Below are 26,003 nucleotides of genomic sequence, written 5' to 3'. Positions count from 1 at the left end.
CGGGGGCTATTAGAGGGTCCTTCCGTTAATGGGATGGAGATTGGCCTTCATTGGAGCTCGACCTCGCCAACGGGAGTGGGCCGGTTAGATCGGAAAGCGATTAGCGCTTGGCGTGGTTACCAATTCCGGACTCTCCAGCGGTCTAACCGGCTCGCCTGGCTCAATATGGCCATTAGATCATGGCTTGAGTTTTATTTGCTGTAAAAATGTAAATACTTAATTGCTGTGTATGTAAAGAATGTGCAATGAGGATAAATGTACTGGCAAGAGAGACCTTCAACCTCTGATTAGCCTCAACATTTGAAACTATGAATAAGGGATTGTATAGAATCAGATAAAGGGATAGTATGAAACAGTTCTATTGTATTCCTGTCTGAGATAGAGAAGGTGGTGTCAGGAATTGGAGATCCAATTAAATTAATCCAGTGACCAAATTGACCAATTGTCATGTTACAACAGGCCCAACTCTGACGTGAGGTAATGGTCACTTTGGGGATAAAAGTAGAGGTTCCGAAGGTCTTCCTTGCTGGCCAAGTACTGAAGATTCCCGCGGCCGAGTTCCAAGGAAATTACTGTCAAAGAAGGAGCCAGACTCCCGAGGCTGAATTCCACAAGAATTACTCTCAAAGAAGGAGCCAGAGAGGGTTACCCTTCTACAGACTGATCACCCACATGAAGTTGTAAAAGTCAATGGGCTGGATTCTCCGATCACCGCAATTGGCCGGAGAATCCACTTTTACGGCAGAAGTGGAGGCATTTTTGCGATTCTCCGCCCACTCAAAAACAGCGAACTCGAAGAGGTCACCTGAGACCCTCCCCAGATACTCCGCCCCCGATGGGTCGAGTCCCCGACTGCGTCACTCGCCTGTGCTCACACCATTAGGGGACCTCGCGTGGCAGCGGCGGACTGAGTCCAGCGTCGCCACAGTCACGGGGGGAGAGGGAACTGTTCTGCTGCCATGGGGGGCTTCAGCGGGGGACTGGTGGGGGTGGCGAGGCTGGTTACAGGGGGGCAGTGTTTGGCAGGCCGGGTCCGCTCATGGCGGGCGCCATGTTGCGCGGCGCGGCAGCCGGCATGCACATGCGGAGCCAATGACCCGGCAATTCTGCGACCGTTCATCAGGTAAAGCCGGGCTTTACGCTGCGTGACTACAAGCCCCCCACCGGGCGGAGGATCAGCGGTGTGGACTTGGCCGCAGGATCGGAAAATCCAGCCCAGTGTCTTAAAGTTGTTCAGTAAACTTTTCATCTCATAAACCTCTTTTGAAATTTACTATCCAGAGAATTCTGCCTTTGCCTTAATTGGTTAAAGTCTTGTCTGGACCAAAGTGAATTTATGAAATGGTAAGTTGGGGGTGGCTGAAATCAATTAAGTTCCAGATAACAAGATCTTTTAACATAAATCTTCAATTTAAAAACCTGCATTTCTATAGCACCTTTCACAACCACAGGACGTCCCAAAGTGCTTTACAGCCAATGAAGTACTTTTGAAGTGTAGTCACTGTTGTAATGTAGGAAACACAGCAGCCAATTTACACACAGCAAGATCCCACACACAGCAATGTGATAATGAGCAGATGATCTGGTTTTAGTGATGTTGATTGAGGGATAAATATTGACCAGGACACTGGGGATAACTCCCCTGCTCTTCTTCAAAATAGTGGCTGTGGAACTTTTACACCCACCTGGGAGGGGCAGACAGGACCTCAGTTTAACACCTTATTTGAAAGTAGCTGTTCTGACAGTGCAGCACCCCCTCAGTGCTGGGACGAGGAATGTTGGATGTGATTTCTGTCCTCAGGTCCATGGGGTGGGATTTGAATCCACAACCTTCTGACTCCGAGGTGAGAGAGCTGCCCACTGAGCCACGGCTGACACTATTGACAATACAAAATTAGAAAGGGGGATATCCGGTGGCGGCCACGGTGTGAGTGGTCGCACATTTGGTGGCTCCCGCCCGTGGTGGAATATTCTGACTTTTTCCCTTGTTAATGGGTGGATTTGTTGATTTATAAAGTTGCAGGAGGAGTGGAACAAAGAACAAAGAAATGTACAGCACAGGAACAGGCCCTTCGGCCCTCCTAGCCTGTGCCAACCATGCTGTCCGACTAAACTACAATCTTCTACACTTCCTGGGTCCGTATCCCTCTATTCCCATCCTGTTCGTGTATTTGTCAAGATGCCCCTTAAATGTCACTATCGTCCCTGCTTCCACCACCTCCTCCGGTAGCGAGTTCCAGGCACCCACTACCCTCTGTGTAAAAAAACTTGCCTCGTACATCTGCTCTAAACCTTGCCCCTCTCACCTTTAACCTATGCCCCCTAGTAATTGACCCCTCTACCCTGGGGAATAGCCTCTGACTATCAACTCTGTCTAGGCCCCTCAGAATTTTGTAGACCTCTGTCAGGTCGCCCCTCAACCTCCGTCGTTCCAGTGAGAACAAACCGAGTTTATTCAACCGCTCCTCATAGCTAATGCCCTCCATACCAGGCAACATTCTGGTAAATCTCTTCTGCACCCTCTCTAAAGCCTCCACATCCTTCTGGTAGTGTGCCAACCAGAATTGAACACTACACTCCAAGTGTGGCCTAACTAAGGTTCTATACAGCTGCAACATGACTTGCCAATTCTTATACTCAATGCCCCGGCCAATGAAGGCAAGCATGCCGTATGCCTTCTTGACTACCTTCTCCACCTGTGTTGCCCCTTTCAATGACCTGTGGACCTGTACTCCTAGATCTCTCTGACTTTCAATACTCTTGAGGGTTCTACCATTCACTGTATATTCCCTACCTGCATTAGACCTTCCAAAATGCATTACCTCACATTTGTCCGGATTAAACTCCATCTGCCATCTCTCCACCCAAGTCGCCAAACAATCTAAATCCTGCTGTATCCTCTGACAGTCCTCATCGCTATCTGCAATTCCACTAACCTTTGTGTCGTCTGCAAACTTACTAATCAGACCAGTTACATTTTCCTCCAAATCATTTATATATACTACAAACAGCAAAGGTCCCAGCACTGACCCCTGCGGAACACCACTGGTCACAGCCCTCCAATTAGAAAAGCATCCTTCCATTGCTACTCTCTGCCTTCTATGACCTAGCCAGTTCTGTATCCACCTTGCCAGCTCACCCCTGATCTCGTGTGACTTCACCTTTTGTACTAGTCTACCATGAGGGACCTTGTCAAAGGCCTTATTGAAGTCCATATAGACAACATCCACTGCCCTACCTGCATCAATCACCTTTGTGACCTCCTCGAAAACTCTTATCAAGTTAGTGAGACACGACCTCCCCTTCACAAAACCATGCTGCCTCTCACTAATACGTCCATTTGCTTCCAAATGGGAGTAGATCCTGTCTCGAAGAATTCTCTCCAGTAATTTCCCTACCACTGAAGTAAGGCTCACCGGCCTGTAGTTCCCTGGATTATCCTTGCTACCCTTCTTAAACAGAGGAACAACATTGGCTATTCTCCAGTCCTCCGGGACATCACCTGAAGACAGTGAGGATCCAAAGATTTCTGTCAAGGCCTCAGCAATTTACTCTCCAGCCTCCTTCAGTATTCTGGGGTAGATCCCATCAGGCCCTGGGGACGTATCTACCTTAATATTTTTTATGACGCCCAACACCTCGTCTTTTTGGATCTCAATGCGATCCAGGCTATCTACACACCCTTCTCCAGACTCAACATCTACCAATTCCTTCTCTTTGGTGAATACTGATGCAAAGTATTCATTTAGTACCTCGCCCATTTCCTCTGGCTCCACACATAGATTCCCTTGCCTATCCTTCAGTGGGCCAACCCTTTCCCTGGCTACCCTCTTGCTTTTTATGTACGCATAAAAAGCCTTGGGATTTTCCTTAACCCTATTTGCCAATGACTTTTCGTGACCCCTTCTCGCCCTCCTGACTCCTTGCTTAAGTTCCTTCCTACTTTCCTTATGTTCCACACAGGCTTTGTCTGTTCCCAGCCTTTTAGCCTTGACAAATTCCTCCTTTTTCTTTTTGACGAGGCCTACAAGGACAGAGGGTACCACCGGTGGATATATTTGTGGACCAGAAGTTGTCTAAAAAGAAAGGAACAGTTGGAGATAGTTGGGGTGGTGCCTGCGACACAGGAGAAGGTGGCGGACGGTCATGGACTGATCCTGCCCTCTCAATGGTCGACGGAGCAGCTGGTGGGCTTTCTGAACAAGAAGTTCACCCAGCAGAGGAAGGAGAATCTGAAGGACCTGGCTAGGGTGGTGGACCTGATTAAAAGCGGGATCGAACGTCTGGAGACAAGGCTGGAGGCCCAGAGCCAGGCGATCTGGAAGGTGGAGGAGATGGTGGGGTAGCACAAGAAGCAGCTCACTTCAATGGCAGCGGAGATGGGGTTGATGCGGGATAATCAGAGGTGGCTGCAGGAGAAAGTGGAGGACCTGGTGAATCGGTCTCGCAGGCAAAACCTGCGGATCATGGGACTCCTGGAGGGCAGCGAGGGAGCGGACGCTGGCACGTGTGTGGCTCGCTTGTTTGAGAAGTTGCTGGGTGAGGGGACATTTGAACGCCACTTGGAAGTGGATCGGGCACACAGGGCGCTGATGAGGAAGCTGCAGGGGAGCGAGACGCTGAGGGTGGTGGTGGTGCGGCTGCACCAGTTCCTGATAAGGAGCGGATCCTGAGGTCAGGCAGGCGAGGTGATGTACCTGGGAGGGCAGTGAAATCCGCGTGTACCAGGACCTGGGTGCAGAGCTGGCCAAGAGGAGAGCGGGCTTCAACAAAGTGAAGGCGGCCCTCTTTAAGAAGGGGGTGAAATAACTCCCGGATGCGGAGCTAAGCCGCACGACTTGGCAGCTCCCACGATCACGGACTTTCGGGCTCTCTAGAAGAGCCCCAACGGGAATTTTTTGAAGACGTTCCGTGTGGGAAGGGGAGAGTGAGGTCCTCCTTCACTGTTTATGGATCAGACAAGAAGTGAAACGGCCAAAAAAGCGGCGTTGGAGCAACGGGAGAAGCAAGGGAAGAAAAACAAGATGGCGGCGGCCGGAGATAAAGTGGAATGTGGGCCGGAGCTGCGAGAGTTCATTAAGCACTGTTTTGAGGAGCTGCGGAAAGAGATGCTGGCGCCTATGCGGTCAGCGATTGAAGGATTGGGGATGACCCAGAAGGCCCACGAGGTAAAGATCCAGGAGGTGCAGAAAAAAGTTAACGGGAACGAGGATGAGATCTTGGGCCTGGCGGTGAGGGTGGAGGCGCACGAGGCGCTGCACCAGAGGTGGGCGGGAAGATACGAAGACCTGGAGAACAGGTCGAGGAGAAAGAATCTTCGGATCCTGGGTCTGCTGAGGGAGTGGAGGGGGCCGATGCCAGGGCATATGCGAGCACGATGCTCGAGTCGATGATGGGCGCGGAGGCCCCTTCGAGGCCTTTGGAGCTGGATGGGGCACACCGGGTGCTGGAGAGGAGGCCCAAGGCTAGTGAGCCGCCAAGGGCTATTGCGGTGAGGTTTCACCATTTCACAGACAGAGTGAGGGTCTTGAAATGGGCCAAGAAAGAGCGGAGCAGCAGCTGGGAGAATGCGGAGATCCGAATATACCCGGACTGGAGCACGGAGGTAGCAAAGAGGAGAGCGGGTTTCAACCGGGCCAAGGCGGTGCTGCACCGGAAAGGAGTGAGATTCGGAATGCTGCAGCCAGCGCGATTGTGGGTCACATTCAAGGATCAACATCACTATTTGAAACGCCTGAGGAGGCTTGGACCTTTATTCAAACTGAAAAGTTGGACTCAAACGGAGGGTTTGTGAGGGTGGGGGGGTGTTTGATGTTTGTTGCACATGGGGTGTTAATCACGCGCAGGAAATGTTCCACGGGCTGGGGGATGGATGGGGATGGGGAAAGGGACCGGGTGAGTAGACCGTACGAGACGGTGGGCGCTGGTGCTGGAGGGAGAGGAGGCTCGGGGATGGGGGAAATGAGACAAGGCCGCGACAGGAGCTGCGGCAGAGGGGGCGGGGCAGGCTTAGGAAAGCACGGGCTTTTTCCCGCGCCAGGGAAAGACGGTGGGGGGGGGGGGCAACGGAGGAGCGAACACTGATTGGGAGATTCCCACACGGGGGGGGTCAATGGGACGGCGGGGGAAGCCGGGGTCAGCAGGCGTCAGCTGACTTACGGGAGTGCTATGGGGGGAGCAAAAGAGCTAGACACGGGTCTAGCGGGGAGGGGGGGGGTGAAATAGGGTTGCTGCTGCACTGGCCGAAGGGGAATGGGACACAGAAGAGGTGGGCGGGGGTCTCCCGTCTGGGGGACTGGAGGGTGATGGCGGCGCGGGCATGGGACTGGCCTAGAAAAGGAGATGGCTAGCTGGCGAGGGGGGGGGGTGGCCCCCTCCGGCTGATAACGTGGAATGCAAGGGGCCTGAATGGGCCGGTAAAGAGGGCCCGAGTGTTCGCGCACTTAAAGGGACTGAAGGCAGACGTGGTCATGCTCCAGGAGACACATTTGAAGGTGGCGGATCAGGTCAGGTTAAGAAAGGGATGGGTAGGACAGGTATTCCATTCGGGGCTGGATGCGAAGAACAGAGGGGTGGCAATATTGGTGGGGAAGCGGGTGTCGTTTGAGGCCAAGAATATCATAGTGGACAATGGAGGTCGATACATGATGGTGAGCGGTAAGTTGCAGGGGAGGTGTGTGGTATTGGTAAATGTATACACCCCGAACTGGGACGATGCCGGATTCATGAAGCGCATGTTGGGGCGCATTCCGGACCCGGAGGTAGGAAGCTTGATAATGGGCGGGGATTTTAATACGGTGTTGGACCCAGCACTGGCTCGCTCCAGATCTAGGACCGTAAAGAGGCCGGCTGCGGCCAAGGTACTTAGGGGGTTTATGGATCAGATGGGGGGAGTGGACCCGTGGAGGTTTGCCAGGCCGCAGGCCAGGGAATTTTCTTTTTTCTCCCACGTGCACAAAGCCTACTCCCGGATAGATTTTGTTGTTCTGGGCAGGGCGCTGATCCCGAAAGTGGAGGGAACGGCGTATTCGGCCATAGCCATTTCAGATCACGCCCCGCACTGGGTGGAACTGGAGTTGGGAGAGGAGAGGGACCAACGCCCGTTGTGGCGGTTGGATGTGGGACTGCTGGCAGATGAGGCGGTGTGTGGGAGGGTGAGGGGGTGTATTGAAAGGTACTTGGAGGCCAGCAACAATGGGGAGGTGCGGGTGGGGGTGGTATGGGAGGCGCTGAAGGCGGTGATCAGGGGAGAGCTAATCTCCATCAGGGCTCATAGGGAGAAGATAGAGGGCATGGAAAGGGAGAGGTTAGTGGGGGAGATTTCAAGAGTGGACAGGAGATACGCAGATGCCCCTGAAGAGGAATTACTTAGGGAAAGGCGACGCCTCCAGATGGAGTTTGACCTGTTGACCACAGGGAAGGCAGAGGCACAGTGGAGGAAAGCGCAGGGGGCAACGTACGAGTATGGGGAGAAGGCGAGTCGGATGCTGGCACACCAGCTCCGTAAGAGGATGGCAGCGAGGGAAATAGGGGGAGTCAAGGATGGAAGGGGAGCTACGGTGCGGAGTGCGACGAAAGTAAATAAGGCATTCAAGGCCTTCTATGAGGAGCTGTACAGATCCCAGCCCCCAGCGGGGGAAGAGGGGATGAGACGATTCTTGGACCAACTGAGGTTCCCGAGGGTGGAGGAGCAGGTGGCGGCTGGTTTGGGGGCATCAATTGGGTTGGAGGAGCTGAGCAAAGGTCTGGGGAGTATGCAGGCAGGGAAGGCCCGGGGACCGGACGGGTTCCCGGTTGAGTTCTGTAGGAAGTACGTAGACCTGTTGGCCCCGTTGCTAGTGAGGACTTTAAATGAGGCAAGGGAGGGAGGGACCCTGCCCCCGACAATGTCGGAGGCCACCATCTCTTTGATCCTGAAGCGGGACAAGGACCCACTGCAATGTGGGTCGTACAGGCCGATCTCGCTCCTCAACGTGGATGCTAAGTTGCTGGCAAAAGTGCTGGCTACGAGGATCGAGGACTGTCCCGGGGTGATTCACGAGGACCAGACGGGATTTCTAAAGGGCAGGCAGTTAAATACCAATGTGCGGAGGCTCCTAAACGTGATAATGATGCCATCGGTGGAGGGAGAGGCGGAGATAGTGGCAGCTATGGACGCGGAGAAGGCCTTTGACCGAGTAGAGTAGGAGTACCTCTGGGAAGTGCTGCGTAGGTTTGTGTTCGGGGGAGGGTTTATTAGTTGGGTTAAGCTCCTTTACAGAGCCCCGGTGGCGAGTGTGGTTACGAATCGGCGGAGGTCGGAGTATTTTCGGCTGTATCGTGGGACGAGGCAGGGGTGCCCCCTGTCCCCCCTGTTGTTTGCATTAGCAATTGAACCCTTGGCCATGTCATTAAGGGAGTCTAGGAAATGGAGGGGGGTGGTCCGAGGGGGAGAGGAGCATCGAGTGTCGCTTTATGCAGACGACCTGTTGCTGTATGTGGCAGATTCAGTGGAGGGGATGGTGGAGGTCATGCAGACTCTAAGGGAGTTTGGGGATTTTTCGGGCTATAAGCTTAATGTAGGGAAGAGTGAGCTTTTTGTAGTACAGTCAGGAGACCAGGAAAGGGGGATAGACGATCTACCGCTGAGGAGGGCGGAAAGGAGCTTTCGGTACCTGGGGATCCAAATAGCTATGAGTTGGGGGGCCCTACATAAACTGAATCTGACGAGGCTGGTGGAGCAGATGAAGGAGGACTTCAAACGATGGGACATGTTGCCGCTCTTGCTAGCGGGTAGAGTGCAGTCGGTCAAAATGGTGGTCCTCCTGAGGTTTCTTTTTGTGTTCCAGTGCCTTCCAATTGTAATCACCAAGGCCTTTTTAAAGAGGGTAGGCAGGAGTATGATTGGTTTTGTGTGGGCGAATAAGACCCCGAGGGTAAGGAGAGGGTTTCTGGAGCGCAGTAGGGACCGAGGAGGGTTGGCGCTGCCGAATCTGGGTGGCTACTACTGGGCAGCAAATGTGGCGATGATCCGTCAGTGGGTGATGGAGGGAGAGGGGGCGGCATGGAAGAGGTTGGAGATGGCGTCCTGCAAAGGAACGAGCCTGGGGGCACTGGTGACGGCACCGCTGCCGCTCTCGCCGACAAGGTACAGCACGAGTCCGGTGGTGGCGGCAACGCTAAAGATCTGGGGGCAGTGGAGCCGACACAGGGGTGCAATGGGAGCCTCGGTGTGGTCCCAGATCAGGGGTAACCATCGGTTTGTCCCAGGGAGGATGGACGGGGGGTTTCAGAGCTGGCATCGAGCAGGGATTAGAAGAATGGGGGACCTGTTCATTGATGGGACGTTTGCGAGCCTAGGGGCACTGGAGGAGATGTTTGGGCTACCCCCGGGAAATGCTTTCCGATACATGCAGGTGAGGGCGTTTGTGAGGCGACAGGTGAGGGAATTCCCATTGCTCCCGGCACAGGAGATTCAAGATAGGGTGATCTCGGGTGTATGGGTCGGAGAGGGCAAGGTGTCGGCGATATACCAGGAGAGGAAAGAAGAGGGGGAGGCCTTGGTAGAGGAGCTGAAGGGTAAATGGGAGGAGGAGCTGGGGGAGGAGATTGAGGAGGGGCTATGGGCTGATGTCCTAAGTAGGGTTAATTCCTCCTCCTCATGTGCCAGGCTTAGCCTAATACAATTTAAGGTGGTTCATAGAGCGCACATGACGGGGGCGAGGCTGAGTAGGTTCTTTGGGGTGGAGGACAGATGTGGGAGGTGCTCAGGAAGACCGGCAAACCATGTCCATATATTTTGGTCATGCCCGGCACTGGAGGGGTTCTGGCGGGGAGTGGCGGGAACAGTATCTAAGGTGGCGAAAGTCCGGGTCAAACCAAGCTGGGGGCTAGCAATATTTGGAGTAGTGGACGAACCGGGAGTGCAGGAGGCGAAAGAGGCCGGCATTCTGGCGTTTGCGTCCCTAGTAGCCCAGCGAAGGATCTTGCTAATGTGGAAGGAGGCGAAGCCCCCCAGCATGGAGGCCTGGATAAATGATATGGCAGGATTTATCAAGTTGGAGAGGATAATGTTTGCCTTGAGAGGGTCTGCGCAGGCGTTCTACAGGCGGTTGCAACCGTTCCTAGACTATCTCGCGGAGCGTTAGATGAAGGTCGGTCAGCAGCAGCAGCAACCCAGGGGGGGGGGGGATGTCTGGGGGGTCTTTGAGCAAGAAAATACATGAAGGATCTGGAAAACTGACATGTACGGGAGGAATCCAATGTACAAAGCTCTGTAACATATCGTTTTACCATGTTCATGTCTTGCTATGTGCGCTTTCTTTCTTTCTGTTACGGGGGGGGGGGGAGGTTTTGTTTGTAAGGGTGAAAAATTGTGTTAAAAATCTTAATAAATATATTTTTAAAAAAAGAAAGGGGTGAATTTCGGTATGCTGTACCCGGCGCGCCTGTGGGTGACCTATAAGGGTCGGGAGCTGTACTTTGGGATGCCGGAGGAGGCGATGGAATTTGTCAGTGACAATGAACTGGCAGGAGAAGGAGGACACTGAATGTTTGAGGAGATGATCGCTTTCTGTTTGTTTTTGTATTGTGTTTGGGACCATTGCTCGGAATCTGTTCTTGTTCTTTTCTTTGTGTTGGGTGGGTGTTGTTAAGTTTGCACTGGGAGGATGTTTGAGCGGAGGGGAGGGGAATCAGTGGGGTGTAAGATGCTAGGTGCCATGGGTGGGGGCTACCAGGCTTGCTGGGTGGACTAGCTCACGGAAGCACAGTGGGGGGTGAGCAGGTGGTTAGTGTGTTGATGGGGTTTGGTGTTGTTATTTTGTGATGGGGGAGAGGGGGAGGTAGTGCTGACAGGGGAGGGGTTTCTAGAAGGTGGTAGGGGAGGGGTTTCTAGAAGGTGGTAGGGGAAGGGTCAATGACGGTGGGTGCCTGAAGGTGGGCCTGAGGTGAGAGGTACCTGCCCTCCCGACCCGGCTGATTACATGGAACGTGAGAGATATGAATGGGCCGGTCAAGAGGGCCAGTTTGTTTGCACATTTAAAGAGTCTAATGGCGGACATAGCTCTGTTACAGGAGACACATATGAAGTTTGGGGATCAGACTAGGCTGAGGAAAGGGTGGGTAGGGCAGGTATTCCATTCAGGATTAGATTCTAAGACGAGGGTTGTGGCAATTTTGATGAACAAACGGTGGTGTTCGAAGAGGCTGACTTTGGGGGGGAGGTATCTGATGGTGAGTGGGAAATTGGAGGGGATGCTGTTGGTGTTGGTGAATATTTGTGCTCCGAACTAGGACGATGTGGAGTTTATGAGGTGGGTGTTGGGGAAGATCCCTGATCTGGACTCGGATCAGTTGATAATGGGGGGGATTTGGACCCAAGGCTGGATCGGTCGAGTTCGGGGTCGATGAGGGTGTCGGCGGTAGCGAAGGAGCTGAGGGGGTTTCTGGAGAACATGGGGAGGTGGGGGGGGGGGGGGGGGGGGGTCTGTGGAGGTTTGGTAGGCCGAGGGCAAAGGAATTTTTGTTCTTTTCACATGTACACAGGGTGTACTCCAGAATTGACTTTTTGGTCCTGTTGGTGGGGCGAGTCGATGTGGAGTAGTCAGCGATTGTTGCATTGCAGCGATTGTTGCATTGGATCATGCGCTGCATTGGGTTGGCTTGCGGGTGAATAAGGGAGGGGACCAGTGCCCACAATGGAGGCTAGATGTGGGGCTTTTGACAGATGAGGAGGTTTGTGAGTGGGTGAGGGAGGCCATTAGGGGGTTTGTGCAGCGAAACGACACAGGGGAGGTCTCGCGGCCACTTTGCGGGAAGCATTGAAGGCAGTAGTGAAGGGGGAAGTTTATCTAGATACGGGCGCACAGGGGGAAGGCAGTGCGGCTGGAGATGGAAAGGCTAGTGGAGGTGATCCTGCAGGTGGACAGGAGGTATTCGGAGGCCCCGGAGGTGGGGCTGTTGAAGGAGCGGCAGAAGCTGCAGATGGAGATCGGATTGTTAGCCACAGGGAAGGCGGGTGGGGCAGCTGAGAAGGGCGAGAGGGACGGTTCATGAATATGGGGAGAAAGCGAGCAGGATGCTGGCGCACCAGCTGAGGAAGCAGGAGGCAGCGAGAGAGATCGGGAAAGTGAAGGACGGGAGGAAATGGGTAGTGGGGGAGGGGGTCGTGTGGGAGCGGGTGGAGGCAGCCTTGTGTAAGGTCTCGCGTTTAGGGGCACTGTTAAAGGCACCTTTGCCGTTCTCACCGACCAGGTACTCCACAAGCCCTGAGGGTGTGGGGACAATGGCGGCAGCACATGGGGCTGGAGGGGGTGTCAGTGTGGGCACCGATATGTGGTAACCACTGGTTTGCTCCAGGGGGGCTGGATGGGGGTTTCGGGGGTGGGAGCGGGCGGGGATGGAGCGATTTTGAGGATTTGTTTATAGATGGTGGCTTTCCGTGTTTGGGAGAGTTGGAGGAGGAGTTTGAACAGCCTGCTGGGAATTGGTTTGGCTACTTGACGGTGAGGGACTTTGTGCGGAGGCAGGTTTCAACCTTTCCGTACCCACCGCCCCAGGGGCTACAGGGTAAGGGAGTGTCAAAAGCGGGAGTGGTGGAGGGGAAGGTATCGGAATAAAGAACAGATAAACGCTAGATGTGATATATGTAAGAAATATAGAAGAACGCCATCCCAACCCATAGAGAGTATGCCCTCAGTGAAAGATTTTAATGAAGTTGTAGCCGTGGACCTTATGGTGAGGGATAAAGAAAAGAACATTTTCATTCACACTTTGTCAACTTGGCAACTAAGTAGGGTCAGTCGATAATTCTACACAGTAAAGAAAAGAAAATAATTGTGGACAAACAAGACCGGACGGCAGCTTTGGTGTTTTAGAGGCTAAGCACTGAAATGAACGATCCTAAAATTGAAGAAACTATTGCAGCAAACAAAACTTTGGCAAAATTAAAATTGGAGAATTGTGTTTTGAAATTCCCATCTTTAAGTAAGATTAGACAATGGAAACTGATTGTTTACAGGGACACATCTTATGCTAATCTCTGTGATGGCTTTTTGAGTGCAGGAGGATTTATAGTTTTCCTCCAGGGGGAGAAAGATGAATGTTGCCCTTTGACACGGGAAACTAAAATGATAAGAAGAGTGGTAAAAAGTACATTGGCAGCAGAGACACTTGTCTTTGTGGAGGCAGTAGATATGGCATTTTTTATATCCAAGATCCTGGCAAACATTTTCAATGGAACAGGACATTATGGGAACAATACATATAGAGTGTCACATAGACAATAGATATAGAGTGTCACATAGACAATATGTCCCTTTGGGAGAATGTCCTCTCTGCAAAAAGCTTCAATGAAAAGAGACTGCAGATTAACATAGCGATCCTAAAACAGATGCTCGAGAACAGGGAGATTGACAAGATCAAGTGGTGTTGATAGCAGTTCCATTTATCTGACTGTCTGACATGAAAAGGGGCAAGTTTGAAGAAGTTATTAGAAATTGTTAAAGAGGGGAGTCTTTTCCCTTAAGGAAGAGAATGTGAGGGTGGATATTAAAAAAAAATGTTTTAAGAACAAGGAATAGGGTGCATTTATTGTCAAAACGAAAATAGATACATTTGTATAATTTGTTGTGGTAATTTACATCAAACTTAGAAATTATTATTTGCAAATCTGTTAGGAAAGAGTTAATGTTCCCCAGTGCTTAAATTTAGTTGCTTAATCGACCACATTGTTTGAGAGATTGCAAATATGTGTAAAGGGGATACAGGTGGAGGAGAAGTGATTGTAGAACACAATAAAATTGGAGTTGAAGAAGACTTGCTTTCTAGTTCTTATCACAGAGGTTCCACCTGAGTTTAACACCGATGTCTCAGCAGGTGGGATGACCGAGCAAATCCCTTACCACACTTAAAACAGGTGAACAATCTCTGCCCGGTGTGAATTCGCTGGTGTATCCGCAGGTTGGATGAATCCCTGAATCCCTTCCCACATTCAGAGCAGGAGAACGGCCTCTCCCCAGTATGAACTCGCTGGTGTCTCAAGAGGCTGGATAAATGACTGAATCTCTTGTCACACACTGAGCAGGAGAACGGCCTCTCCCCACTGTGAATTCGCTGGTGTCTCACCAACGCGGAAGAATCTCTAAATCCCGTCCCACATTCAGAACAGGTGAATGGCCTCTCCCCAGTGTGAATTCGTTGATGCATTTGCAGTTTGGTCAGCTGAATAAATCCCTTCCCACACTCAGTGCAGGTGAATGGCCTCTCTCCGGTGTGAACTCGCTGGTGTTCCAGCAGGTTGGATGACCATCTAAAACTCTTTGTGCAATGAGAGCAGCTGAATTGTCTCTCCCCAGTGTGAACTCGCTGGTGCGTCAGCAGGTTGGATAACTGAGCGAATTCCTTCCCACACTCAGAGCAGATGAACGGACGCTCCCCAGTATGAACTCGCTGATGCTTCTGCAGGGTGGATGAATGTTTGAATCCCTTCCCACACTCAGTGCAGTTGAACGGCCTATCCTCGGTGTGAGTGCGCTGGTGTCTCAGCAGGTGGGATGACCGACTGAATCTCGCCTCACACTCAGAGCAGTTGAATGGTCTGTCACTCGTGTGAACTCGCCGGTGTGTCAGAAGGTGGGATGAATTTGTGAATCCCTTCCCACAGTGTGACTGCGTCGATGAATGTCCAGCTTTGATGGTGATATGAATCTCTTCCCACATTCCCCACATTTCCATGGTTTCCCCATGGTGCAGGTGTTCTTGTGGCTCTCCATGTTCAACAATTAACTGAAGTGTCCACACACAGAACTTGTGGATGGTCTTTCCCTGCTCCAAAGGGTAATGGTTTTTTCAAGCTGTGTAACTGCTTAAAGCTGGAATTCTCACACTCGGGTGTGTGTGTCTCGGTACTTTCCCAGTCACACTGATGTTCAAAAACTTCTGAATCAGACAAACATTCCTGATGAGTTGCGTGACTCTTTCAGATCTTGATGAAAAATTTTGGTCTCCATTTCCTGTCTGAAAATTCTCTCCTTCTGATATCCTGCAAAAGGAGTTTACAAAATTCATCACTGTGAGTAGAGGATAGAAATTTAGAACAGGCAATTCTAGTTTTTGTGGAACATTCAGTCCTCTCATTCCCCAAAAGTAAATCTCCATCCAACACACTCTCCCTCCATTCTCATTCTGTTACATCTAATATACACCCTCCCAATCCTCCTAAAGGAGTGATTCATAGCCTGGAGACAGACACACAAAAATCTTAATATAGGCTTTACGTTATATGTTGTGTTGCCCTATTATGTATTTTCTTTTCTTCCCATGTATTTAATGATCTGTTGAGCTGCTCGCAGAAAAATACTTTTCACTGTACCTCGGTACACGTGACAATAAACAAATCCAATCCAATCCAATACAGATATATTTCTATGTACATCATGAGCTGCACAACAGATTTTGAGATACAGGACTGTATATCCTAATTAGAGATATAGTGCGGGTGTGAGGAAGAACTTTATTTAGACATTGAGTGGGCAAAATCTAAAAATCACTTTGTACGCCAGTGGTGGCGGTGAATAAGAATAATTTCAAACTGAAATTGGACGTGCAATTAATCTTGCAGGAGAACGGGGCTATAGTGGGGAATGGAACTGACTGGATTGTTGTACCCAAATTCGGCATAGGCTCTGGTTACTGGATGGACCCTGCCTGTGCCACAATGAATCGACGCCTGGAAATATATAATGTAGCTACAGTAGAATATTACAAGACTAAAAATAATAATAAATATCCTTAATTACAGAACCATCAATAATCTATCTAATCTGTATCATATAACACTAGACATATCTCTGTCCGATATGAATTTACTGTCCCCCCTTAAATGTCAGCCCTTTAATTGTGAACATTAGGAAAGAGACCATCCTTTTTAGCCGGACAAATAAATGTGTCAAGCTGAGGGAGCAAAGGTCTTTAAGAGAGAGAGAGAGAGAGACCTGGACCAACCTTTCCAGAGTCTGCACCATCCCTGGATTCACTTCCTTTCCCTTCAGTTGCTGCAAGTGACCAATTGAAGGTCAGAATGAGAAAAGAAATGGAAAGGGGGAGAAAAGAAATGGAAAGGGGGAGAAAAGAAAGTGTGTTACTCACAAATGTTGGAGACAGGAGGCGATTTCAGTCTGTGTGAAGCTCAATCTCGTTCTGATTGGCTGGAGGTCAAAAGTCCTTCCGGTGCTCTGACTCTTGCCATTGGTCAATACCTCAGTAGGAATGTCAAGGGCGAGCTCGCCTCCGCAACTTCCCCTTTCCTTGGACATGCGCAGTCCTCGGCCGATGGGAATGGGAAATCATCGAGCGGCTTCTCGCTCTGGCCGGAGCCGTCACCCGATTGCTTGGAAACCTTGTTTTGCGAGGTGTCAGGGGAGCGGAACATTGGCTGGCGGGCGGCGGGCGGCGGGGGCAGGGGTGGGGGGGGGCTCAGCCGCGCTGGGCCTGCGCATTGGAACCCAGAGACGTCATCAAGGAGCAACATGATTCCAATTGGCTGATTCAGGCAGGGCTAGATTGTGACGTCACACTGCGGAGGTTGGACAATGAGTTTCAGATTAAAGCTCCCTCTTCTGGGCAACATCTGGGAGCAAATCAATGTCTCCCCCTTTCCATTTCTTTTCTCACTCTGGTCAGACATTGATGACTTTAATAGGGCAGGTCTCTGGAAAGGTTGGTTCTCTCTTAATGACATTGTGATACTTGAGTGAGAGTGTTCCTGTGCACTGACTGTGCAAAGAATTTAACCAGTTACACAGCCTGAAAAACATCACACCATTCACAGCAGGGAGAGACAGCACACGTGTTCTGTGTTTGTCTGGCCTTGAGCTCATCTTGGAATTTGAGTGACACAAGAACGTTTGCACCATGGAGAAACCTTGGAAATGTGGAGACTGTGGGAATGGATTCATATCCCCATCTCATCTTGGAATTCATCGACGCAGTCACACTGGGGAGAGGCCGTTCACTTGCTTTGTGTGTGGGAAGGGATTCATTCATTCATCCCACCTAGTGAGACACCAGCGAGTTCACACTGGAGAGAGGCCATTCTCCTGCACTGAGTGTGGGAAGGAATTTGTAGCTTTATCTGGCCTGCTGACACATCAGCGGGTTCACACTGGAGATAAACCATACCCCTGCTCTCTGTGTGGAAAGGGCTTCAGTCAGTTATCTCACTTACAGATACACCACAGAGTTCATACTGGAGAGAGGCCATACACCTGCTCTCTATGTGAGAAGGGATTCAGTCAGTTATCTCACTTGCAGACACACCAGCGAGTTCACACTGAGGAGAAGCCGTTCATCTGCTCGGAATGTGGGAAGGAATTCAATGATCCATCTAACCTGCGGACCCACCAGCGAGTTCACACTCGGGAGAGGCCGTTCACCTGCTCTGAGTGTGGGAAGCGATTCACTCAGTCATCTCACCTGCTGAGGCACCAACGAATTCACAAGTGATGACGGGGGTTGGATTCTGCTGTTAATCACAACCAGGACTGAACGATGTTCATTTTGAAAGTTGATGAAGTCGGAGGGTTTCTTTTTGTTGGACTGGTCCTTCCCTCAATTTTCTTCCAGTGGGCTGATGCTCTTTGAGCCTGGGAGAGCACATTTCCACTGAAATGATCCCTAAAATCGGATGAAGGACATTTATTTTATCCTGGAGAGTAAATAATGATTTCCTACCACTACAGGTAGATCTGCCCAGAGGGCAGATTATCGACTTCTCTCGGAAAAATTAAGCTGTCAGCAGTGGGAGGGGCAGGGGCGGGGGCGGGGTGGGGGGGGGGTGGGGGGAGGTGAGGGGGAACTGGGATTTGGGTGTCGTTGATGTAAACCATGTCGACTAGGGCTTTGTTGGTTGGGTGTGTGTTCATTTTGTTATTTTATTATCTTGTTAAAATTGTTACAATTCTAATATAAATGCCTCAATACAAATATATATATATATATTTTTAAACTACAGGTAGATCTAAAATTTGTCACTTTTCCATTTGTTGTCCGGTGAATTATCAGATACTTTGACCAGTTTATTATTAAATATTTTACCCAGTTGTCCTTACTTATGAGACAAACAAAGGACAAAACAGATTCATGGGTTCACCCAATTTTATTCACAATTCTCTGATTGTTTTGCTGTTCTTCTGTTTTATTTGGGCATTACAATCTTCAACAGCACTCACACTGAATATGACTCAGACTCACAGCTGAGCTCCAGGTATTACCCGCACTTCGTGAAGTAAGCTGGCCAGGCCACGATCACTCAATGTGGATACCTTCTTCTCTGAGCTCGGAGCCCAGGGTCCCTTCTTCTTGTGATAGTTGTGCCTGGGAGATTCCCAGGTTGTCACTCGCGACAGGTTTCAATGTTCCTTCTTCTATACCAGTTCTGCTAGCACTGAGTTGTAAGTACACACCCACATCTGGCCTGAGTTCTATTGTCCCATCCAGACTTAAACTCAGAAATAGGAATAAACAGGATACTCCTGTTCACCCAGGGTGATTCAAACAAGATCCATTGTCCTCTGAAACACTCTTGGCTGACCAGCTATTAGTCCATTATGGAGTCTGATATCGTTTGCATGCTGTAAAGTTGATTACTTCTGCCTTGTAGTTAATTAGGTATTCATAATATGTTTTTTTTGCCCTTTTGTGTAAAACTGTTAACTACTGTAAGTGGGAATCACAAAGTTCCATATAGTGTAATGAATTTCTGTACTGACCTGGGTGCTCTGGCAGATGTCCAGTATCGAATTTAGCCAGGGCCTTATTTGGCAGTTCCTATTTTTCGGCCTATGTGTGTTTTTCTTCCTTGTCAGCCTGTTCCCAGTATCACATTTCCCCCTTTGATCCCATAAATATAAACGTATGGGGCCACTAGTTTGGGCAACTGTATTTCCCAGTGTGAGTCGAAGATACAACATTTCTTTACATTATTCAAAACGTATTCAATTACATACTTAGTTACAGTTATTAAAAGCTTGTTTAATTATGTATTTTTATATTTAGAAACAAATCCCTACGTCTCATTACCTATTCCACATTGAATCTCTCTTCCATTTGCCTTTTTCCATCTCTTAAACATAATTATCATTGAAGCTTGATGTATAGTTACAAGAACAACAGCAATAACAAAATGCAATGTGACCTGTATCCAAGGTGTATGTCCATATTAGAGCCCCAATCCCAAATATTGTCCGACCAAGTTGTCTCCTTTGTCTGCTTGATGTTATTATTAATCTCCTCAGTTTCCTGTTCTACCTGAACATGTGTCTTGTAGACCCTTTTTTATATAATAAACATTTTATTGAGGTAGTTCTGGTATTACAACAACAACAAAATAAACAATGTACATGAATCTATAAACATAGTGCAAAAGATGTCTCCCTCCCTTACAGGTCCCACCTTTATTAACCCCCTACTCTAAACTAACCTAACCCCACCTCCTGCTGACGATTAATTTTCCGCAAAGAAATCGACGAATGGTTGCCACCTCCGGGCGAACCCTAACATTGACCCTCTCAAGGCGAACTTGGTTTTCTCCAAACAGAGAAAGCTAGCCATGTCCGCTAGCCAGGTCTCCGACTTTGGGGGCTTGGAGTCCCTCCATGCTAATAGTATCTGTCTCCGGTAATTACGCTAGCGGGGGGTCTAGCAGGGGGGGGGGGGGGGAGGGGGAATTACTGGGTTGCTGCTGCTGGGGAAAGGGGGGAGTGGGGACGGGAAAGGATGGGCGGGGGGGCACCGTCTGGGAGAGATACAGCTGCGTGGGAACTGGGTGAGAAGCTGGAAAAAGATGATGGCTAACCGGCAAGGGGGGGGGTGGGGGGGGTGGGAAGCCCCCCAACTCGGCTGATCACGTGGAACGTGAGGGGGCTTAACGGGCCGATAAAGAGGGCACGAGTACTCGCACACCTTAAGAAACTTAAAGCAGATGTGGTTATGCTACAGGAAACGCACCTGAAACTGATAGACCAGGTTAGGTTGCGCAAAGGATGGGTGGGGCAGGTGTTCCATTCGGGGCTGGATGCGAAAAACAGGGGGGTGGCTATATTAGTGGGGAAGCGGGTAATGTTCGAGGCGAAGACTAGAGTGGCGGATAACGGGGGCAGATACGTGATGGTGAGTGGCAAATTACAGGGAGAGATGGTGGTTTTGGTAAACGTGTATGCCCCGAACTGGGACGATGCCAACTTTATGAGGCGAATGCTAGGACGCATCCCAGACCTAGAGACCGGAAAGCTGATAATGGGGGGAGACTTTAACACGGTGTTGGAACCAAGGCTGGATAGGTCGAAGTCCAGGACTGGTAGGAGGCCGGCAGCAGCCAAGGTGCTTAAGGATTTTATGGAGCAGATGGGAGGGGTGGACCCGTGGTGATTCAGTAGACCTAGGAGTAAGGAGTTCTCGTTTTTCTCCTATGTCCATAAAGTCTATTCACGCATAGACTTTTTTGTGTTGGGTAGGGCATTGATCCCGAGGGTGAGGGGAACGGAATATACGGCTATAGCCATTTCGGATCATGCCCCACACTGGGTAGACTTGGAGATAGGGGAGGAAACAAGAGGGTGCCCACCCTGAAGAATGGACATGGGACTAATGGCGGATGAGGGGGTGTGCCTAAGGGTGAGGGGATGCATTGAAAAGTACTTGGAACTCAATGACAATGGGGAGGTTCAGGTGGGAGTGGTCTGGGAGGCGTTGAAGGCGGTGGTTAGGGGGGAGCTGATATCAATAAGGACACATAAAGGGAAGCAGGAGAGTAAGGAACGGGAGCGGTTGCTGCAAGAACTTTTGAGGGTGGATAGACAATATGCGGAAGCACCGGAGGAGGGACTGTACAGGGAAAGGCAAAGGCTGCATGTGGAATTTGACTTGCTGACTACAGGCACTGCAGAGGCACAATGGAGGAAGGCGCAGGGTGTACAGTATGAATATGGAGAGAAGGCGAGCAGATTGCTGGCACACCAATTGAGGAAAAGGGGAGCAGCGAGGGAAATAGGGGGGGTGAGGGACGAGGAAGGAGAGACGGAGCGGGGAGCGGAGAGAGTGAACGAAGTGTTCAAGACATTTTATAAAAAATTGTATGAAGCTCAACTCCCGGATGGGAGGGAGAGAATGATGGATTTTTTGGATCGGCTGGAAATTCCCAAGGTGGAAGAGCAGGAAAGGGTGGGACTGGGAGCACAGATCACGGTAGAAGAAGTGGTGAAAGGAATTAGGAACATGCAGACGGGAAAGGCTCCGGGACCGGACGGATTCCCAGTTGACTTTTACAGAAAATATTTGGACTTGCTCGCCCCGCTACTGACGAGGACCTTTAACGAGGCAAAGGAAAGGGGACAACTGCCCCCGACTATGTCAGAAGCAACGATATCGCTTCTCTTAAAGAAGGAAAAGGATCCGCTACAATGCGGGTCCTGCAGACCAATTTCCCTCCTCAATGTGGATGCCAAGGTCCTGGCCAAGGTAATGGCAATGAGAATAGAGGAATGTGTCCCGGGGGTGGTTCATGAGGACCAAACTGGGTTTGTGAAGGGGAGACAGCTGAACACGAATATACGGAGGCTGTTAGGGGTAATGATGATGGCCCCACCAGAGGGTGAAACGGAGATAGTAGTGGCGATGGATGCCGAGAAAGCATTTGATAGAGTGGAATGGGATTATCTGTGGGAGGTGTTGAGGAGATTTGGGTTTGGAGAGGGGTATGTTAGATGGGTGCAGCTGTTGTATAGGGCCCCAGTGGCGAGTGTGGTCACGAATGGACGGGGATCGACATATTTTCGGCTCCATAGAGGGACAAGGCAGGGATGTCCTCTGTCCCCATTACTGTTTGCACTGGCGATTGAGCCCCTGGCGATAGCGCTGAGAGGTTCCAAGAGATGGAGGGGAATACTTAGGGGAGGAGAAGAACACCGGGTATCTTTATATGCGGATGATCTGCTACTATATGTGGCGGATCCAGCGGAGGGGATGCCAGAAATAATGCGGATACTTGGGGAGTTTGGGGATTTTTCAGGGTATAAATTGAACATGGGGAAGAGTGAGCTGTTTGTGGTGCATCCAGGGGAGCAGAGTAGAGAAATAGAAGACCTACCGTTGAGGAAGGTAACAAGAGACTTTTGTTACCTGGAGATCCAGATAGCTAAGAATTGGGGCACATTGCACAGGCTAAATTTGACGCGGTTGGTGGAACAAATGGAGGAAGATTTCAAGAGATGGGATATGGTAGCATTGTCAATGGCAGGGAGGGTGCAGGCGGTTAAGATGGTGGTCCTCCCGAGATTCCTCTTTGTGTTTCAGTGCCTCCCGGTGGTGATCACGAAGGCTTTTTTCAAAAGGATAGAAAAGAGTATCATGGGTTTTGTTTGGGCCGGGAAGACTCCGAGAGTGAGGAAGGGATTCTTACAGCGTAGTAGGGATAGGGGGGGGCTGGCACTACCGAGCCTAAGTGAGTATTATTGGGCCGCTAATATTTCAATGGTGAGTAAGTGGATGGGAGAGGAGGAAGGAGCGGCGTGGAAGAGATTAGAGAGGGCGTCCTGTAGGGGGACCAGCCTGCAGGCTATGGTGACAGCCCCATTGCCGTTCTCACCAAGGAACTATACCACGAGTCCGGTGGTGGTAGCTACACTGAAGATTTGGGGACAGTGGAGACGACATAGGGGAAAGACCGGAGCATTGGGGGGGTCCCCGATAAGAAACAACCATAGGTTTGCCCCGGGGGGAATGGATGGGGGATATGGAATGTGGCAAAGAGCAGGTATAACGCAATTGAAAGATCTATTTGTGGATGGGAAGTTCGCGAGTCTGGGAGCGCTGACTGAGAAATATGGGTTGCCCCAAGGGAATGCATTCAGGTACATGCAATTGAGGGCTTTTGCGAGGCAACAGGTGAGGGAATTCCCGCAGCTCCCGACACAAGAGGTGCAGGACAGAGTCATCTCGAAGAAATGGGTGGGGGATGGTAAGGTGTCGGATATATATAGGGAAATGAGGGATGAAGGGGAGACTATGGTGGACGAACTAAAAGGGAAATGGGAAGAAGAGCTAGGGGAGGAGATCGAGGAGGGGCTGTGGGCAGATGCCCTAAACAGGGTAAACTCGTCGTCCTCGTGCGCCAGGCTAAGCCTGATTCAGTTTAAGGTATTACACAGGGCACATATGACTGGAACACGGCTCAGTAAATTTTTTGGGATGGAGGATAGGTGTGCGAGGTGCTCGAGAAGCCCAGCGAATCATATCCATATGTTTTGGTCATGCCCGGCACTACAGGGGTTTTGGATGGGGGTGACAAAGGTGCTTTCGAAAGTAGTAGGAGTCCGGGTCGAACCAAGCTGGGGGTTGGCTATATTTGGGGTTGCACAAGAGCCGGGAGTGCAGGAGGCGAGAGAGGCCGATGTTTTGGCCTTTGCGTCCCTAGTAGCCCGGCGCAGAATATTGCTAATGTGGAAAGAAGCCAAGCCCCCGGGGGTGGAGACCTGGATAAATGATATGGCGGGGTTCATAAAGTTAGAGCGGATTAAGTTCGTCCTAAGGGGGTCGGCTCAAGGGTTTACCAGGCGGTGGCAACCGTTCGTCGAATATCTTGCGGAAAGATAGATGGGGGAAAAAAGAAGGCAGCAGCAGCAGCCCAGGACTTGGGGGTGGGGGGGGGGGGGGGGGGGTGGGGTGGGGGGGGGGGGTTGGTGGCCTGAGACAAGGCAGTTGCCAATTAGGGCTAGTTTTTATTTTTGTTATTTAATATTTATTTATTTGTTGTTGTTTTCTTTTGTTCTTGTTTAAATAAAAAAGGTCATTATTATCTGTATTGTTATAATGTTGTGTAAAGGATGCACAATGTACTGTGTTGGTTGACCAAAAATTTTCAATAAAATATTATTTAAAAAAAAAAATAGTATCTGTCTCCGGGCTACTAGGGCAGCAAAGGCCCGAACGTCTGCCTCTTTCTCATGATTCCCGGATCTTCTGACACCCCGGAAATCACCACCTCTGAACTCGGTGCCACCCTTGTTTTTAACACCGTGGACATGACATCTGCAAACCCCAGCCAAAATCCCAGAAGCTTCGGACATGCCCAAAACATGTGGACATGGTTCGCTGGTCCTCCCGCACACTTTGCACACTTGTATTCCACCCCAGAGAATCTGCTCATCCAGGCCCCTGTCATGTGAGCCTGATGAACGACCTTGAATTGTAATCAGGCTGAGCCTGGCACATTGCTCAAAGCGTCTGCCCACAGACCATCCTCTATCTCTCCTCCCAGTTCCTCCTCCCACTTGCGCTTCAGCTCCTCGGTCTGCGTCTCCTCTGACCCCATAAGTTCCTTATAAATGTCGGAGACACTCCCCTCTCCCACCCACCCTCTGGAAACTACCCTGTCCTGAATCTCCCTTGGTCGTAGGAGCGGGAAGGTTGACACCTGTCTACGTAGGAAGTCCCGCACCTACAGGTACCTGAATTTGTTTCTCCTCGCCAACCCAAACTTCTCCTCCAGCGCCCTCATATTCGGAACGCTCCCCTCTATAAACATATCCCCCATCCTCTCAATCCCTGCTCTCTGGCATACCCGGAACCTCATATCCATACTTCCCAGGGCACACCGGTGATTATTACAGATTGAGAACCAGACCAATGCTCCATCTGCTCCCATGTCTCCTCCATTGCCCCCAGACTCTCAGGGCCGCCACCACCACGGGGCTGGTGAAGTACTGTGCCGGCGGGAACAGCAGAGGCGCAGTTACCAATACACCTAAACTGGTGCCATTGCATGAAGCCGCCTCCATACGCTGCTATGCCGACCTCCCCCCCCCCCCCCCCCCCGCCCCCCCAACCCACTTCCTGATCATGGCTATATTCGCCACCCAGTAATAGTTACTGAAATTTGGCAGCGCCAGCCCGCCATCTCCCCAACTCCGCTCAAGCATTACCTTCCTTATTCGTGGGGTATTGCCCGCCCAAATAAAGCCAGTGCTCACTTTGTTAACCCGTTTAAAAAAGGACCTCGGAAAAAAAATGGGGAGACACTGAAATACAAACAGAAATCTCGGGAGGACCATCATCTTCACCATCTGCACCCTCCCAGCCAGTGACAACGGAAGCGCGTCCCATCTCCAAGAATCGTCCTTCATTTGGTCTACTAGTCGGGCCAGATTTAATTTATGCAGCCATTCCCATTCCCGCGCCACATGGATGCCTAGATACCTAAAGCATTTCCCCACTAATCTAAACGGTAGCTCCCCCAATCGCCATTCCTGTCCCCTCGCCCGGACGCAAACATCTCACTTTTCACCATATTTAGCTTATACCCTGAAAACCAGCCAAATTCCCCAAGAATCCTCCTGATTTCTTCCATCCCCTCTATTGGGTCCGATACATACAGAAGCACATCATCTGCATAAAGCGAGACCCTGTGCTCCACCGCCCCCCCCCCCCCCCCCCCCCCCCCCCCCCCCCGGCCCCTTCCAGCCCCTTGAAGCTCTCAGAGCAATTCCAGTGGCTCTAATAGCTAGCGCGAACAACAGTGGGGAGAGGGGGCATCCCTGTCTCGTCCCCCGGTGCAGTCTAAAGTAGTCCAATGTTGTTCTATTCGTCCGTACGCCTGCCACAGGAGCCTCATACAGCAACCTGACCCAGTCAATAAAGCCCCGCCTAAATTCAAACCGTCCCAGTACCTCCCACAGATATTCCCATTCTACCCGATCAAAAGCCTTCTCTGCGTCCATTGCGACCACTACCTCCACCTCCCTACCTTCCGGATAATAGAAAGATCCTGAACAGTCCCATTGTTCTGCTCCAAGGAGCAATTTACATAAATGGTTAAATCCAATAAAATTAACCCAATAAAAACAATAACCAATTGTCTGATTACAACAGGTCTTATTCAGATCAGGGAATGTTAATTCAAGAGGTAAACGTGGGATTTGTGAGTGATCTTGGGCGTTGCAAGTTGGACTCTAGTCATGGAGATACTCAGT

The 26,003-nt window shown here is 50.6% G+C and overlaps 2 protein-coding genes across 2 annotated transcripts in view; one reads left to right on the top strand and one right to left on the bottom strand.

Annotated features, from left to right (window-relative positions):
- The window catches only part of LOC140420655 (uncharacterized), a 69,388-nt gene that overhangs the window by 19,643 nt on the left and 23,742 nt on the right, over positions 1 to 26,003 (top strand). Inside the window, exon 3 of the mRNA XM_072504652.1 lies at positions 17,302 to 17,444. Coding sequence (XP_072360753.1) covers positions 17,302 to 17,444 — 143 coding nt within the window. The remainder of the gene's footprint in view (positions 1 to 17,301; positions 17,445 to 26,003) is intronic.
- Positions 13,171 to 26,003, bottom strand: part of LOC140420661 (uncharacterized) — a 29,882-nt gene continuing 17,049 nt past the window's right edge. The window contains exon 3 of the mRNA XM_072504661.1: positions 13,171 to 14,494. Coding sequence (XP_072360762.1) covers positions 13,837 to 14,494 — 658 coding nt within the window. The 3' untranslated portion in view covers positions 13,171 to 13,836. The remainder of the gene's footprint in view (positions 14,495 to 26,003) is intronic.

This window comes from Scyliorhinus torazame, chromosome 5 (genome assembly GCF_047496885.1).
Source record: "Scyliorhinus torazame isolate Kashiwa2021f chromosome 5, sScyTor2.1, whole genome shotgun sequence".
In the NCBI taxonomy this organism is placed as follows: domain Eukaryota; kingdom Metazoa; phylum Chordata; class Chondrichthyes; order Carcharhiniformes; family Scyliorhinidae; genus Scyliorhinus; species Scyliorhinus torazame.
This window is presented reverse-complemented; position numbering and strand designations above follow the sequence as displayed.